At 30.7% G+C, this 16,256-nt stretch overlaps 1 protein-coding gene and 1 long non-coding RNA gene across 2 annotated transcripts; one reads left to right on the plus strand and one right to left on the minus strand.

The window, feature by feature from the left end:
- The first annotated feature begins 512 nt into the window (after positions 1–512).
- Positions 513–5,029, plus strand: LOC114265129 (uncharacterized). Its single transcript, XR_014344929.1, has 3 exons — positions 513–1,132; positions 1,563–1,642; positions 4,422–5,029. It is a non-coding gene; the product is annotated as an uncharacterized LOC114265129 (long non-coding RNA).
- A 6,972-nt stretch (positions 5,030–12,001) lies between these two features.
- Positions 12,002–15,519, minus strand: LOC114288034 (anthocyanin synthase). Its single transcript, XM_028231520.2, has 2 exons — positions 14,744–15,519; positions 12,002–12,914 (listed from the first exon to the last, which is right to left on the minus strand). Exons 1-2 carry the CDS (start codon positions 15,247–15,249, stop codon positions 12,353–12,355), a joined length of 1,068 nt encoding a protein of 355 aa, XP_028087321.2. The 5' UTR covers positions 15,250–15,519; the 3' UTR covers positions 12,002–12,352.
- Between the last annotated feature and the right edge of the window lie 737 nt (positions 15,520–16,256).

Below are 16,256 nucleotides of genomic sequence, written 5' to 3' on the forward strand. Positions count from 1 at the left end.
GTGTATATATCTATGCATGCATTTTCTTTTGCATTCGTGTTGTTAGAATGAAGCTAAACGTTGCCCGTTCTGAAAAGTCTAGGTGGTTTTTTATGGGACTCAACATTTTTGAATTCTCCATTGCATGTGAGGCATGTGTGCATTTAGAATTGAATCCAATTACAGTCAGTCAAGTGGATTTTAATTTCCATTTTTACCCTCCTGAAATGAATCCAATGAAAAAGCTTCCTTGTGAGGGAGGGAGGGCCTTCAATGGAGGGGGACGTGCGTCTTTTGGGGGCAAAGGCATATATATATATATATATATATACGGAAAGTGTAGATGCTATCAAAACACTTTTGGTCGGACTCAAAAAGTGGACTGTTCTTAACTTGTGAAATATTAATATGTTATAAGATACCAATGCTTTAATATGTTATGAACATGTTTAAATTTCTAAGAAAAATCTCAGAAGAATATCAAGGAAACGTAGAAAGCTACAGATCTGAGGAAGGCAAGAGTGGATTGTCAGATTTATTCAATTTAGAAATGATGTAATGGGTAGAGCTGGTTGGATTTGAGGTTTGGTGAAAGTAAGGTTTTGAAATTGAAGAGGGCAGAGCAAGCAACAATGGCTGAGATTTATATTCAAGCAAAATGTGAATATAAATTCTGGATATTCTTTTGAGATTTTTAATTATGGCATTAGTGGCCTTTTGTCCTTCAAATAAATAAATACGGCTTTGTTTATGGTATATTATACAAGTATACTTTTTATTTTTGAATTTTTTTTATCATATCACTTTCTACTTTTCTATATATTTTTTTTATAAAAAGTTAAATAGTATACTTATTTAGATCATCTAAAATAACTTTTTAATTTCAATTAATTAAGATTATTAGTCTAAAAAACACTTTATCAAAATTAGTCTAGAATTCCATTATGATGGTTTACTTATTTTTATAACATAGATACATAGGTAAATTCCCCTCTGTGCTATTTCCTCTGTGTGTGTATACACAGGTAAATTCCCCTCTGTGTGTGTATGTATCTATGTTATGATTCTTTGAGACTGAATTCTCTTTTGTTCTGATTCTCTTCATCTAAACCGCTAGAAGTGGCCAACACCGTTCAATCAACACGACCACCAGGTAGTTTGATTTCTCTTTCTCTCCCTTTCTCTCTATCTCTATTTGTTTTTGGCTCTCCTTTCCCAGATTTCTAAAGCCTAGCTGTGTTCACATTTTCTGGAGAGAGAAAGAAAGTAAAAAAAGAAGAGTAATTGAGTAATTGAATGACGATTTTGGTATGAAGTTCACTGACTTCTTTGTTCAATTTCATGATATTTTATTTGTGTGTATGATTTTCTTTGTTCAATCTCATGATTTTTTTTTTCTTTTTTCTTTTTAGAAATGTTTGAATGTTGGTGCTGTGAAATGTTCTAATTTTGGTTTGGAATTGGATTGTTTTACTATGAAGTTTTTTGAGTGGGGCTATTAGCAAAATTGAGGGTTTAGTTAAAGTGCTGATAAAGTTGGTTTTTTCGCATCCATTTTGGGTTTGTTTTGTTTGTGTTGACAGTCACTGCAGTGGATAGTGGAAGGAGAGTTCTGCAATTTCTAGGATTGGATGATGAGGAAAAGAGCTCTGTTGGGTTTGATGTAAGTGTGATTAATTTATTGTTCTACAAGTTAAATTTAAGTTGATTGATTTACAATAAATTGATCTTTAGCTTTGTTGGGTTGGGTTTTTTTTTTCCAGGGTTTGAAGGTGGATCTAATAATCACTTAACTTTTTTTATCGGTTAATAAATTTTCTGAATTTGGAGTTTATTTGGGTTACTAATAAATTGGTGTATTGTATTCATTTTGAATTTCATGTCTTTATTTAGGAATTTTTTTCCTTCCTGTGCATTCACTCCCAACTCTTTGAAAAGAAAAAAGCAAAAAGCAAAAAAAATTTCATTGATTTTAATTCATTTTGGACCATAATGCATCTTGGGATAGTCTGTAGTTTATGAAAAATTTTACTTTTCCGTATGATCCAAAGGTTTAGTCATGGAATTCTTGGGGTTTGTTTAGAATTTCATTAGAGGAAGCAGAGCCAATTCAAGATGATACTGTCAACCCTACTTACTGTAGCAAATAACTTATAAAAACATACACTGTTTACCATTTTCCTAAGGTAGAGAGACAAAGAGGCTATTTCTGTGGTTGTAATGCGAGTGTTAAAAAGTTTGATAATTTGTTTGGTAGTTGATCTATTTGCTATTAATCTCGATTGTTCATTAAAGTCAAAACTGGATCTGTATTTATAGTTTGATCGCAAAATTTTTAGCAACACATTTAATAAATTACATTTTAATTTAATAATTTTATTTTCATTTTTATTTTAATTTCATCATTAATTCTACCATGCCTTAGGTATACACTATCTATATAATAAGGTAGAAAGATTTTTGAAAATGTATCAAAATGTCTAGGAGATACATTTGCTTTTAATGGTCTACATCAATTCTAAATATATATCAATGATTCAGATCAATCCTCTTAAATATACCAAACACATAGTTCTCGCCCAAACACTCATCTCTCTCTCTCTCGCACCCCAAGATCAATCCTCTGAATGTCTTAATGCCCCATCGGTTCTCTTCAACTCCCTCTACACGTTCTCTCTCACGTTCTCTGTCCCTTTCTACTGCCCAAAATGTATTATTGATATCTCTCATCACCCATAATCTTCTTGAAATGGTGTTGTAGTACAGAGAAAGCGAGATAGTGGGTGTTGTGCTCTCCCAATATGTAGGTCATTTTTTTATGGGTTTTTCACTCATGTCAGAGTTCATGTATGTATGTATAGATCTGTGTTTTTATTTTTGTTGATTGATTGTTTAATTGATAGGAAGCTTCCAACTGACTTTCTTGCCTAAATCTGTGTTTTTATTTTTATTGATTGATTGTTTAATTGATAGGAAGCTTCTAGGAAAATTCTTTTTTTGGGTTTTTGTTTTCACTCATATCAAGGTTCATGCATCCAGATCTGTGTTTAATTGATTGGTTACTTGATTAATGCTTGGTGTTGAGTTGAAAAGTTGAATAAATTTGTTTAAAGATGAATTGGGCTGTTTACTTTATCTCTTGATTTGTCCCCTTTTCCTTGCTCTGTTTTCTAGGTGTGTTTTTGGGTTTACCCACATTGGTGTGATGTATGTTGGATTTTGTATTTTATTTTGTATTCAAAGTTTGATTTTTTTTTTTTTTTTTAGTATTGAAAATGAGTATTCTCTCATTTTCCCATTCTTTTATTATAACTAAATTTTGGATGTTTGGGTTGTTTTCCTTGCATTTTTCCTTTCTTTTGGGATTTGGGTTTTTAGATCGTACAAAGTCATCATTCTTTTTTATTTATTTTCTACATATTAATTGGTCATTCTTGAGGAGTGCCTATTTTTTCATCAGATTTTTCCTAGATTTTATTTTTACTATGCTAATCAAACAGCAAATGGTAAAACTGGTTGATTTGAAAAGGTTTATGAAGATAAAAGAGTTGGCCTTGATATGAGAAAAGAGTTGGTCTTGGAGATAAAAGAGATGGTCATCATAAAAGAGTTGAGTTGGTTGATTAGTGGTTAATTATACCCACAAACGGGGCATTCTTGAGGAGTGCCTTTTTTTTTTTTAATTTTTTGGTAACTAATGGATTACTTTGCTAATCAAACAGCCAATGATAATTTTTGAAAAGGTTTGTGAAGAGAAAAGAGTTGGTCTTCATAAAAGAGTTGGTTGATTACTAGTTAATTATACCCACAAACAGGGCATGTATCTTTCCTTGGTGTGATGTCTTCCTTTATATCTTTAGTCATGTTATGTTTTACTAGGATTGTGTTTTGCATAGATTTTTGAATGGTGAAGTCTGAGCACATTCTTTCATGTGTTTTATTCTTTTTCTCTGGATATTTATTTTCATTTTTTCTTTTCTTTCTTAGTATATGTTTTCATATGACTGTTGCTTTGGACCAATATTTATTTTCAGTTGACTGTTGTAAGTCAATTATCAGTTGCAAACATATAAAAAACTTCTGTCCTGTTTGGGTTGCTGTCATAAACTTTTAACATGGAAGCAAGCTTTGGAATCTAAAAGCATGATATATAAACTTTGGCAAAAAAAATCAATAAATAAATAAAAGGATTGTAGACTGAGGTCAGTGATGAAAAAAATGTGTCCATTCATATTTTTAGTCTGTAATTTTATATATAGATTGTTTTAATTGTTCTGGTCTAATTCTGTGATTATGGACATTCATGTTGAAAAGTTTTGGTTTCGATTAATTTGTATTTCCTTTCTTCTTCACTTATGTTGGTTGTTAATTTTGATATCTTTGGGTTTTTATTAGTTGGTGCACTCTTTTTGGATTACATTAGCTCATTTTTTAAATGGCAGCTCCTCACATTGTGAAACTGAAGATATGCATATTATAGCCAATTCAAAGGTTATCAAAGAGACAGCTTTTTTCTTGGTCAGTAAATCTTTCTCTTGCTCTTTATGTCAGTTGATCTTCTACTATGTGATATATCATAGTTTCTTGAGTGGAAGCCACATTGATGAACTTTGATGACTCCTTTTGGCCCTAAATATAAATTGACATTGTAACTGTGTATTGAAATGTGTATATTGAAATTTCTGATTGTAGGGGCGAAGTTTCAAGATAAAAAAAATGTACCCATGTGTGCTCCCTACCACAGTAGGGACTGTGTGTACTGAAATTTCTTTCCTGAGTTGGCATATCTAAGTTTATACTTCAAAGAAATGTACCCATGTGTGCTCCCTCCCTCTAAAACCCATTAATGTTCCCATGGTTGCTGATTTTGTTTTCAAGTGCTAGACTTTTTCTGTGTTTTCATTATCTTCTCATTCTTATTTTATTATTATTATTTTTTTTTATAACTTTGTTTTCAACTCCATGAGGAGTTATCTTTGTTTGCTGCAACATTGTCATCTAATTGTGATGATATAATAGGTTTTACTTGCAAGAGGGATTGTGTTTTTCACGTTGAAAAATTGTCACTCACTATGGAGAGTTGAAACAGTGATTGTATTTTATTTTATCTTTTGGTCAGAGTGATTGTTATTAATTGCTATTTATTGTTTGTTGATGGGAATCATAGATGAAGGGAAAGATATGTATCAGATTAGATAATGGGAAAGACCAAGAAAATTTGAGATAGTTGAGATAATTGAAATTTTTTTAGACTAAGACATTGAAAATTTGTTTTTGCATTGCCTCTTTCTAGCATGCTTATTAGTAGCTGATTGGTGTACTTGGTTTAGTGTGTAGTATTTTATTTTTATTTATTTATTTATTTTTAGGGAGGGGGGAGGGTGTTGTTAATGTAGTTACCCTAGCAAGAGTGCTTTGTTTGTTTTTCCATACGCTCATAGAAATTATTGTTATGATTTTTTGGAACTCATAGTTATGGGTTGTGATGTCACATTTGTTTGATTACTTATTCGTAATTGTAAAGAAGTAACCTTACTGTAAATGGATGGAGGCTTCCCTTCCCTTGCATTGTAAAAGGGAAAAGTGAGATCAATGGATAAAAAATTTAGCTTATATTTCATTGATATTTACCTTACCATTTTTTTTTATTTATTTAAAATTCCTATCCAAATCCATGATCTATACTCATTTGGAACCTATGATTTTGTTTTTGTTGTTTTATAGGTGTAACCTATGTTATTTGGTTTGGTTTGATTTGATTTGGGTCTAAAATAATATTTGATCTTCATAAAATGGGTTTTGAATTTAGAAATGTATTTTTATTTTTAGTTTGATTTATGAAATGGATTTAATTCCTTAATGGAAAATGAGTGTTGATTTTTTATGATTTTGAAAAAGTTTTTGAAATGAGTGTTGAAATAAGGAACACATCGCCACCTCCACTCTGTGACTGTCCACCACCATTGAAAAAGAAGATCGAACAAAGAAAATCTTACCATTATGTTTTAATAATTTTATTTTGATTTAGATTTTAATCTCATTATTAATTGCATACACTAGTATATATATATATATATAGATGGATAGATAGATAAGACATACCAACGAATCCAACCATGCACGTGATACCTAACCCCTGTCTGCAACTGAACCAATTCTTCTCCCTTAGACCATCTCCAACGCTTCGTCAAACTTGGCATCAGATTTAAATTTTGGTGAAAAAGTGGCTTTTTGGTGCTTCAACGGTTTCACCAAATCAATATCAAATCGAGAATTCACCAAAAGTTTCACCAAAATGAGAACAGGCTCCAGATTTCACCATTTCACTGTGCGTTTCCATTGGGGGAGACTAACCGGTCAATCAGCCGGTTGACCAACCGGTGGACCGGTTTCCTTGCAAATATTTTGGTTCAAACAGGTCAAAAGGTTCAAAGAGGTAAAAAAAAAAAATTACACTAACCGGTCGACCCCTACTTTGATGACAACCATTGGAGCAGTCTGTATTAGATTGAGAAAATGGTCCCTTTTTTACTCAGATTTGGTGAAAATTTTGGTAAACTATTGGAGATGCTCCTACTAGAATATTTGAAACGTTTTAATGATAAATTCATCAACCCTACCGAACTGTGTTGATCATTCTCAATCAACACAGTTCGGTAGGGTTGATGAATTTATCATTAAAATGATGTCTTAGCTATTTCGTGTCTATCTTAAATTTTTTAACGTAAATTCAGACTTAAGTCGATCTTGGGCAAAAGTCTTTACATTTCTAGCTGAGGTTACCATCAGCTTGACCCAACTCACCTGAGCGTAAATTACTTTATTTGTTTTCAATTTTTAGAATTTAATTTTATAAAAATTTAATTTTTATTTTTTGTATTTTTTCGTTTTTAGTAAATTTTTTTAATATTTTAATTAAATTTTTTTAATTTTCAGATACACTTAACTCAGATGTACCTAAAAAGTGAAATATTCATAAAAAAAATATTTAAAAAAATTAATAAATACACAAGAATATGAAAATATATTAAATTTTTATTTTTTTTTGTATTTTTGATATTTAGTGAATTTTTTTTAAAAAATTTACAAATACTATGGGTCTATTGGGTAACCATTCCGTTTTCAGTTTTCAGTTTATGTTTACAAAAATTTAAAAAAACTGTCATAAAAACTTGTTTGATAATTTTTTTGGTTTATAAATGGTTGTCTCAGTTTATAAATTTGAGGAAAAAACGTAAACTTAAAAAATGAGTTTACGTTTTCAGTTTTCAATTTTTTTTTCCAATTAATTTTTTTTCAAATAATTTTTTTTTCAATTAGTTTTTTTTTTTCAATTATTTTTTTTTTCAATTAATTTTTTTTAATTATTTTTTTTTCAATTAATTTTTTTTCCCAATTAAAATTTTTTTCAATTAATTTTTTTTCAATTATAATGTGTGATCCCATTGTCATAAATAATAAAAATAAATATAAATATTTTAGGCCTAAACAAACAAATTTTTTAGTTTATGCTTTTAAATTTTTTTAAACATTTTGTTCAAACCAAACGTATTTATAATTTATGTTTTTCTAAAAATAAACAAAAACTAATTTATAAAATTTTGTAAACATAAACCAAAAGCGTAAACGTTACCGAACGCTACCTATACTTTTTAATTGTATTTATATTTAAATGTATATAAAAAGTAAAAAATTTACTTAAAATAATAAAAAAATTCGCTAAAAATAAAAAATAATAATAATTAAAAAATTAAATTCAAAAAATTAAAATCAAACATGATGAATCGTATTTAAGAAATAACAAAGAATCCCACTATTTTTAGTACACGTTTACATATTATGTGAATTTATGTAAAAATTAAAAAATATGATAAAATTGATAGGAAAGGTTTCTTTCTTTACATTCTCTCTCAAATTATTTAATATGTGATGTGATGGTGAGGCAGCATATGGGCCATCTTTGGATATCATTTTCGTAATACTATAATGGAACAAGTCTGAAAATCTCAATAATGCTACATACTCCCAGCGACCTCTCCGTACCACGTGTCGGCCTGGGATTAACTGAAAATTCAAAAAAAAAAAAAAAAAAAAACTGTTTTTTTGGACCAATAGGAAGGGACCCCAGTACCCCCACTGGGGTCCAAAGCTTTATTCTATATCATTGTGCACTTGAAAATGTTCGTCCTAGTTGGAATTAATGACCACAATTCTACATTATTTTTTATTCTTTCACTAATATTCTAGAGACAATGGTGTAGCAATCTTTTTTATTTTTTTATTTAGTTAATTTGAGACATTAATTAACCTCTAAATATATGTGGATGGATTCAGTAAGAGTTGTGTTAAGGGCTAGTTTGGTGTAGTTTTTTCAATTTAAAAGTTGATCATTAGAAAATAAAAATTAAAAGCATTTCTTTTCAAAATTTTAAATAATCAATATTTTAAAAATCATTTAAATTATTTCAATAGTTAAGAAGTAACTTTTCCTAAAATCAAATAGAAATAAATATTTTTTCTATTAAAAGTGATAGTTGGTGAAACTTATTCTTTTATATAATAAAAAAAGAAAATGAGAGTTACATATGATAATTTATTGTTTCAGCAATGTTATAGACCCACACTTTCACTCACAATAATGTGAAAAATGAGTTGAACCCCATGTCATTAAGTGTATAATAATTTTCATCCATAATGATGTGACAATGGAGTTGGATCCCATGTCATTAAGTGTATAACAACTTTCACCCATAATGATGTGACAAGGGAGTTAGACCCCATGTCATTGAGTGTATAACAAATCAAAAGTTGGCACATATAACACCACATCATTGTGGTTGTTTTTTTGTGGGTATCAAACATTTTTTTTTCATTCATCTAGATTTTTTTAGCATTTAAGAAACATGGTGGATCATTTTTTTTCTCTCTTTAATCTCAGTTGTCAAGTAAACAAACTAAAATAAAAAAATGAAAAACTTTTGGCTCAAATTGTTAAAAAGTGAGTTTTGCTAAAATAAATAGAAATAAATGTTATTTTTCTAATAAAAGTGATGGTTTGTGAAATATCTTCTTCTTTTTTTTTTTAAATGAGAATTATAGGTGATGATTTACTAGTCATCTATAATTATTTTCAGATCAAATAAGAATAGGGGTTTTTTTTTTAAGGTCCCTGGTATTATGATTTTATAGCATAAAGGACATCAAATATTTTTATAATGTCTAAGGTCCCTCAACAATATTTTCATAATGTCTAAGGTCCCTCAACCTTGATCCAGAGAAATTTCAGTCCAGAGAAATTTGGTCTAGAGAAATTTCAGTGCAGAGAAAATTGGTCAGAGAAATTCTGGCCCAGAGAAATTTCTCTGGACCAAATTTCTCTGGATGAGTTTCTCTACTTTTCTTCTCATTCACATCCAAATCATTGCGATTCATTGGGTAAGCAACATTGTTCAACTGAATTCAACTGGAAAAATTCCACATTGTAATATGTAAGCAACATTAGAATTTTGAATCCCATATTCCATTGTCCATTTCTCTACCCTAGACATTATGGAATATGTAAGCAACATTAGAATTTTGAAGGGTTGCGATCAAAATTCTGTTTGCTAATCCTAGTGCTCTTTGTATATCAAGTCCAACAAGATGATGTAGTTGTCAGTAAGATCTTGCCATACCTTAGCATAGACAAGAAAGAGAAGAAGTCATTCCCTAGACTTCCAGAGAAAATTCAACTTCAAAGATAAAATTAGTCCAAAGAAATTCTGGGAAGAATTTCTCTGGACTTTCTAATTTCTCTAACATTCCCTAGAATTCCCACTGTAAATTTCTCTGGCCTTCCATTCTCTCCAGAGAAATTTCTCTTCTCTCCAGAGAAATTGTAATGTGCTTCATCTTGTTTGAATATGCTATATTGTTGATATTGATTCAGAATTTCTACAATTGTTTGGGAAATTCCTATCATTTTCTTTGAATGAATTCAATAAATTTTTGTTGTACTTATCTACAAATTTTCCAGGGTATATCTATCCTTGCCTAATTCCAAATTTCTCTGAACTTCTTTTCAAATTTATCTGGACTTCCCACTGTCCAGAGAAATTCTCGCCAAATTTCTCTGGACTTCTCTCCAAATTTCTCTGGACTTCCCACTGTCCAGAGAAATTCTCGCCAAATTTCTCTGGATTTCCCACTCTAATTTCTTTGGACAAAGTAAGTTCAAGTCTCATCTTAGCCCAAACTCTCTCTCACTCTCTAATATTTTTTCTTTGGATATATGGTTGCAGAAGAAGCTTCTGATTCTCCAAATTTCTCATAGCCATTATTGGTCATTCAAAATCAAAGAATTTCTCTAGTTACCTACTAGGAAATATTTCTTGGTTATCTAAACTTCTTTATTATTGGTCATTCAAAATCAAACCAAACCAGAGAAATTTGGGCTACCTAGAAACAAAAAAACAATCATAATTTTCTCTGTGTTTTGAACAAACTAGAGAAAATTTTAATTGTTTTTCTCTATGATTATTTTTCTAAGAAACATTTTATCAAATCAATCAATCGATCAATCTCTCACCAAACCCACAAAAAATAATCTATGAAATCAGAACAAATCTGAAAAAACAACATAATAATCTAGTGAAACAAGAAGAAATCCGGGAAAAACTCGAATTTTCCTAGTTTTGTTTTTGGGGATGTTCAAGTATTTATTGTTTAGAAGGAACCACTAAAGAACAAGAGAGCAGTGAGGAACTCCTAACCCCAGCAATAGAACCCAGAAACGAACTCGAGAGTGCGCCAGATCTGTGATAGAATGCTTCACTTTGTGTAGATATCTTATATCACACATTCCCATATTTCATTGTGAATTCGCAGAATCATAGTTGCAAAAGTGGCAGTATTTGAGTTGTCTGAAATTGTTGGGTCCTCAGTGTAGCCATCACATTGTCCAACAACAACCTCAAAATGAACTTGAGATTATGAAAAAGCAGGGGAGACTCGATGGCCACCACAGAGAGAGAGAGATGAAGCAGGTTTTGGAAAATTTTAGAAGCAGAGTGTTTATAATAATGGGGGAGAAAGAAAGAAGGTTGAGTTTCGGGAGGGGTAGAAGAGAGTAGCGAGATTCCGGCGGTGGTGGTGGTGGTGAGAGTGGTGTGAGATGGGTGAGTTTAGGAGTGGGAATGGGGTGAGGGACCTTAGACTACAAAAGAACAGATTGTGGACCTAATCTATTACTAAAAGTTGGATAGGGACCTTAGACCGATTTTCCCATAAGAATACCATTCTAAATTTTCTTCTTACCTTATTTTTTTATGCAGATACTTTTATTTTGTAGAAATTTAATTTTATTATATTTAACTATTTTATTGTAATTTTTAAATTAAAAATAATTTTTGAAAAGTCATATTTAAATTATTTTATGCCATTATAAAACATAATCTTTTTAATATCAACTTATTCGATAATCCATTTCTAAAATGTGTATTTGCTTTTATTCATTAATATTAAATTTTTAATTAATCTTATTTATTATTAAAAAAATAAATTACCCAATAATTTTATATATTTATAGATATAATTTTGTTTCGATTGCTCAGGTTATTTGATGTATCTATCCAAATCCATTCAAATTCATTCGAATTTTTAAATTTTACATAGATTCTCACCAAATTAAAAATTATGTTGCACAATCTTTAAAAATTTACAGGCTTGACTCGAGTTGCTTGGATTCAACTCGCCCAAGTTTACAACTGTAGCAAGGGGTGTTGAAGGTTGCATTATTGAAGTTGTGACAAATTAAAAATTGATACATAAATTGTGATAAAATTGTAAAACTTAAATTGTAAATTTCAATATTTTTTTATTTCCATAATTTACATACAAAAATCTACTTATTTATATTATTTCATATAAATATATTTTATTAATTTTTTTACATCCCATACATAACACGGGTTTCACTAATATAATATAAATAGAAGTATCTAAATTAGATTTCAATAATCAAAAACCATTAATTAACCAGAGATTATAACAAGAAAATGATCTTATTGATAAATTGTAGTTAAAAGACAGGCAAAGGACAAGCACTGAGACAAATACAGGCTAAGGTCTATAAGACCTGCCAATGATTAAACTCTAAAACATCAAACCAAACCATAACATTACAAACCAACCACCAAACAATTAATTTTAGACTTAATGCTACACAAATTGACAAATTATACAAAATTATCATACAAAATAACATGGCTTTTCATTAAAAAAACATAAAGACCCATCATTAATTTATTTTAATTTATGAAATTTCACCTCACCGCCATGTCATTCTGAAATCAAATTTTGTATAAAAATTTCGATAGCATAGCATTTTCCAGAATTATTTAGAGCCAAGTTCTTGGGATTTCCGGAACAATTTATGTTGAATATGCTGAGCAAAAGTCCTCGGCGGGAACAACGGTGGCTCCGCCTCTGACACCGTCTCCGGCAATGGCTTCAAGATAATCTTCTCCTTTGGCGGCTCACAAAAAACCGCCCACGAAATTCTCACCTTTTCCTTGTTAACAAGTCCTCTGTGAAGAATGCTCTTGTACTTGCCATTACTAAGAATTTCAACAGTGTCCCCAATTAGCATGATGATAGAGTTTGGTACACATTTTGCAGTGATCCACTTACCCTCGTAGAAGAGTTGCAGCCCTGGGACCATGCTGGGGAGGATGAAGGAGACTGCACTCAAGTCAGTGTGGGCTTCAACCCCAAGAGCGAGCTCGGGTTGAGGGCATTTTGGGTAATAGTTGATTTTCATTTGGAGGAGGAGCTCTTCTTTGCCTCCAACTTCTTTCTCTAGTCTGTTTTCTTCTAGTCCTAAGCCAAGGGATAGGATTGAGAGCGTCTTGGTAGTTAGGGCTCGAAGTTGCTTTGCGTACTCAACTGTCGCAGGACTAGATTGACACAATTTTGAAAGAAGTGTAGGAATGGTTAGATTTAAGTTAGATCAAAACTAAATTGTATTTCAAATTATAGATTCTATTATACTTTTAATCTTAAGCTTTTAATTGTTGCGTTTTTGCCCCCCTTTGGTTTTCATTTTGAGGCTACAAGATCACAAAAAGACAAAATTGATTACAAAAGCTAATAAGACAAAATATTAATTTTTACCCATAATCATTATATTTTTTCTCTCACAAAAAAAAAATCCAACACAAAATCAAATGAGACTAAAAAAAAGTAGGGCAAATTACAAACACCTCCTCGAGGTTTGGTGAAAATACAGATTCTCTCCTGAGGTTTGAGAAATTACATCTCACCCCTGAAGTTTATATTTTCATAACAAATTGCCCCCTGAGGTTTTTCTTTTCATACAGATTTCCCCCTAATTTCCTCTAATTTGTTATGAAAATTTGACCCTCATGAAGTAATTTGTAATTTCTCAAACCTCAGAGAAGAATCTATATTTTTACCAAACCTCGAGGCGGTATTTGTAATTTGCCCAAAAAAGTAAGACTAAAAAACTCTCAACACAAAAAGATAAGTATTTTTAAAATTTTACATAAAATCTCAAGAAAATCAAAATGACCAAATACATGTGGTTTTAAAAAGTACATTTGTTAGCATTTTGGTTTTGATATATATATATATATATATATTCATTTTAGTTTGCAAAATATACTCTCTTTAAAAAAAAAAAAAAAACATTTTCATTCCACATCTTTTAATTTTGTTGTACTTTTTGTAAAATTTTAGAAATGCCCATCCTCTTAACATTATTAGTTAAGTACATAAACCAGGAGACTCTGTGTTTCAATCTTTTGTATATCCTTATTTCAAGACCCCTCTCCATAAATTCAAGATAATATATATATATATATATATAAGGGACAACTACACTGTAGTGGAGTCAGTGATAGTTAATTGCAAATTAATAAAAAAAATTATATATTTGTAATAATTTCCATCTGTTGGTAATTACTTTTTCTTGATATCATTGTCAAGTTAATTTCCCAAAAAAAATCATGATATAGAGAAGTCAAATGGGACAAACAAATGAAAAGACAAGTTCACTAAACATATTCGAGTGTGAAATATTAATGAACCATCCGTCCAAAAAATATATATATATATATATATTAATGAACCATATATCCAAGTACTCCAGAAAAAATATTCATAATTTTATTAAGAAAAATAGTTTGTAATTTAAATTCTTACTCTTGTATGATAGGGTTCATATCTTTTTAAATAAAAAAAATTAAGAAATTATTTTGAAGTTAATTAACCCACTATTTGTTTCAGCAAAAAAATATTTTAAAATCTCACATTCTTTAACTTTTGAAAAATGTAGAAAATATTTTTTAAATTAAAATTTTTTTAATGTCATCATATTACCATCGCCACTCTTGAAAAATGCTTCATGCCACTAATTTAACACCACTAATAACATATCATCATGTGGACTCCATTATTGATGTGATAATTTGGCCTTTATTTATTTTTTACTTTTTTTTACACTTGCTAATTCATTAATGATGCTTTTAAAACTGCTGATTTAGTGCTCTAAATCGGAACCCCGCCACTCCTACCAAAGACCAATATCTTTTTTCCAATTCCACTACCATCATGTTCATCACCACTATAAGTAGCACTATTACACTAATTTCAATATCATAACTAATCATATAAAACATTTTTTACCAATTTTTTTTTAAATTTTTTTCCAGGTAAAAGAAGCAAACTCACTCGCTCATTCATTAATAAATGTTATTGAACTTACATGTAGTCGGTTGGTGTCTTGGGCCAAATGGACATGTCACACTTGTCCTCAGGGTAAGCAAGGTGGAAAAAATAGTCTTCCCATTCAAGTTGACCACAAGCATTGTTAGCCAATTTGCTCCCATACCCTTGAAGATTCCCATTATCAGGGTCGTTTGCATACTTCTCCTTCTCCTCCACCGGCTGCTCAAAAAACCCTTCTCCGGCCACCTTCACCCGCTCCCTCACGTCCTCCGCTATCCCATGATTCACCAAATGCATCACACCCCAATCCACCGCCGCCTTCTTCAACGCCTCCCGACACCTCTCTCTCACCTCCTCGACCTCCGAGTCTATGTCTTTCAAGTCAATTGTAGGCACTTGTGGCCCTTCTTCATTCTTCTCTTCTTCAAATATGTTGCCGATGCCCGTCAGCTCTTCTTTTGGCCTCACGTACTCTTTTGGGATCGATTCAATCCCACTCGTCGCCAAGCTTTGGACTCTTGGGGCAGCCACTGTAGTCATCATTGTTAGTACACCAAATTTTAATTATTGTGTTTGTGTATGTTGCTGAGTGAAGTAATTACTATAAGGGTATTTATAGGGGAAATTTGCTTTAAGTGGGTCTTTGGTAAGGTAATGAATGTTTTCTCTGGAAAGTAATGAGAAAATGCTTTGTTGTGTATGTTACTCAGGTGATTAGTTATTGTGCTTCTAGAATCCATAGATGGCTGAGAGAAAGGTGGGTTGATTGGGGAAAATTATTCAATACTCTCAGGGCATCACTCTAAATTAATTACTAATTAGTTAGTCTCATGTTGTCTTTCATATCCAACATAAATCGTGGACCTTTATGTCACTCCACCAACCAAAACCTCATGAAACACTACGTGTCCATATTTCGGACGTCCTGAGTAATCACCCGTTGACTGGTGGGTTCAAGAGCACGAGGGAGTCTAATTGTAATCTTCACATTCAGACAAATACAGTTGGAACAGTAAAGCCTATCAATCACTTTCCAAAAGTATGAAACAGAGACGAATAATTAGAATAACATAAAATATAATGATTTTGAGTAATATAAGAAATAAGTTTTTTTTTTTTTTTCTGTCTACTAATTGGACTGAACTGTTTAGTTCATAAGTTGTGAGTTCATTTCAAGGTGATTTTAATAATGTGAATGGTTTATTTTTAGTGTTTTTTCTTCTTTTTTTTTTTTATAAGATTATTTTTAGTGTTCATTAATTAGATTTTTTTGTGTAAAAAATTTAGTTGATTTAATTAACTTAATTTTTTTTTGTAAAAGTAATATATTCAGAAAATATATGAATATGAAAGATATCAAAGACCACTAAAGTGAATCTAGAATGAGCCCACAGAATAATGTAGCCCACAGGATACCAACTTTTCAAAAAGGAAGTACAAAAATTTCATCGAATTTTCAAACCTAATTATATGATCATTAATTATGATATTTAAGGTAATATTATTTTTCATATTTTCTCTAATTATAGATTAATCATATTACTTACACA

This window comes from Camellia sinensis, chromosome 11 (assembly GCF_055761805.1).
Source record: "Camellia sinensis isolate YWXY chromosome 11, ASM5576180v1, whole genome shotgun sequence".
Taxonomy (NCBI): Eukaryota; Viridiplantae; Streptophyta; class Magnoliopsida; order Ericales; family Theaceae; genus Camellia; species Camellia sinensis.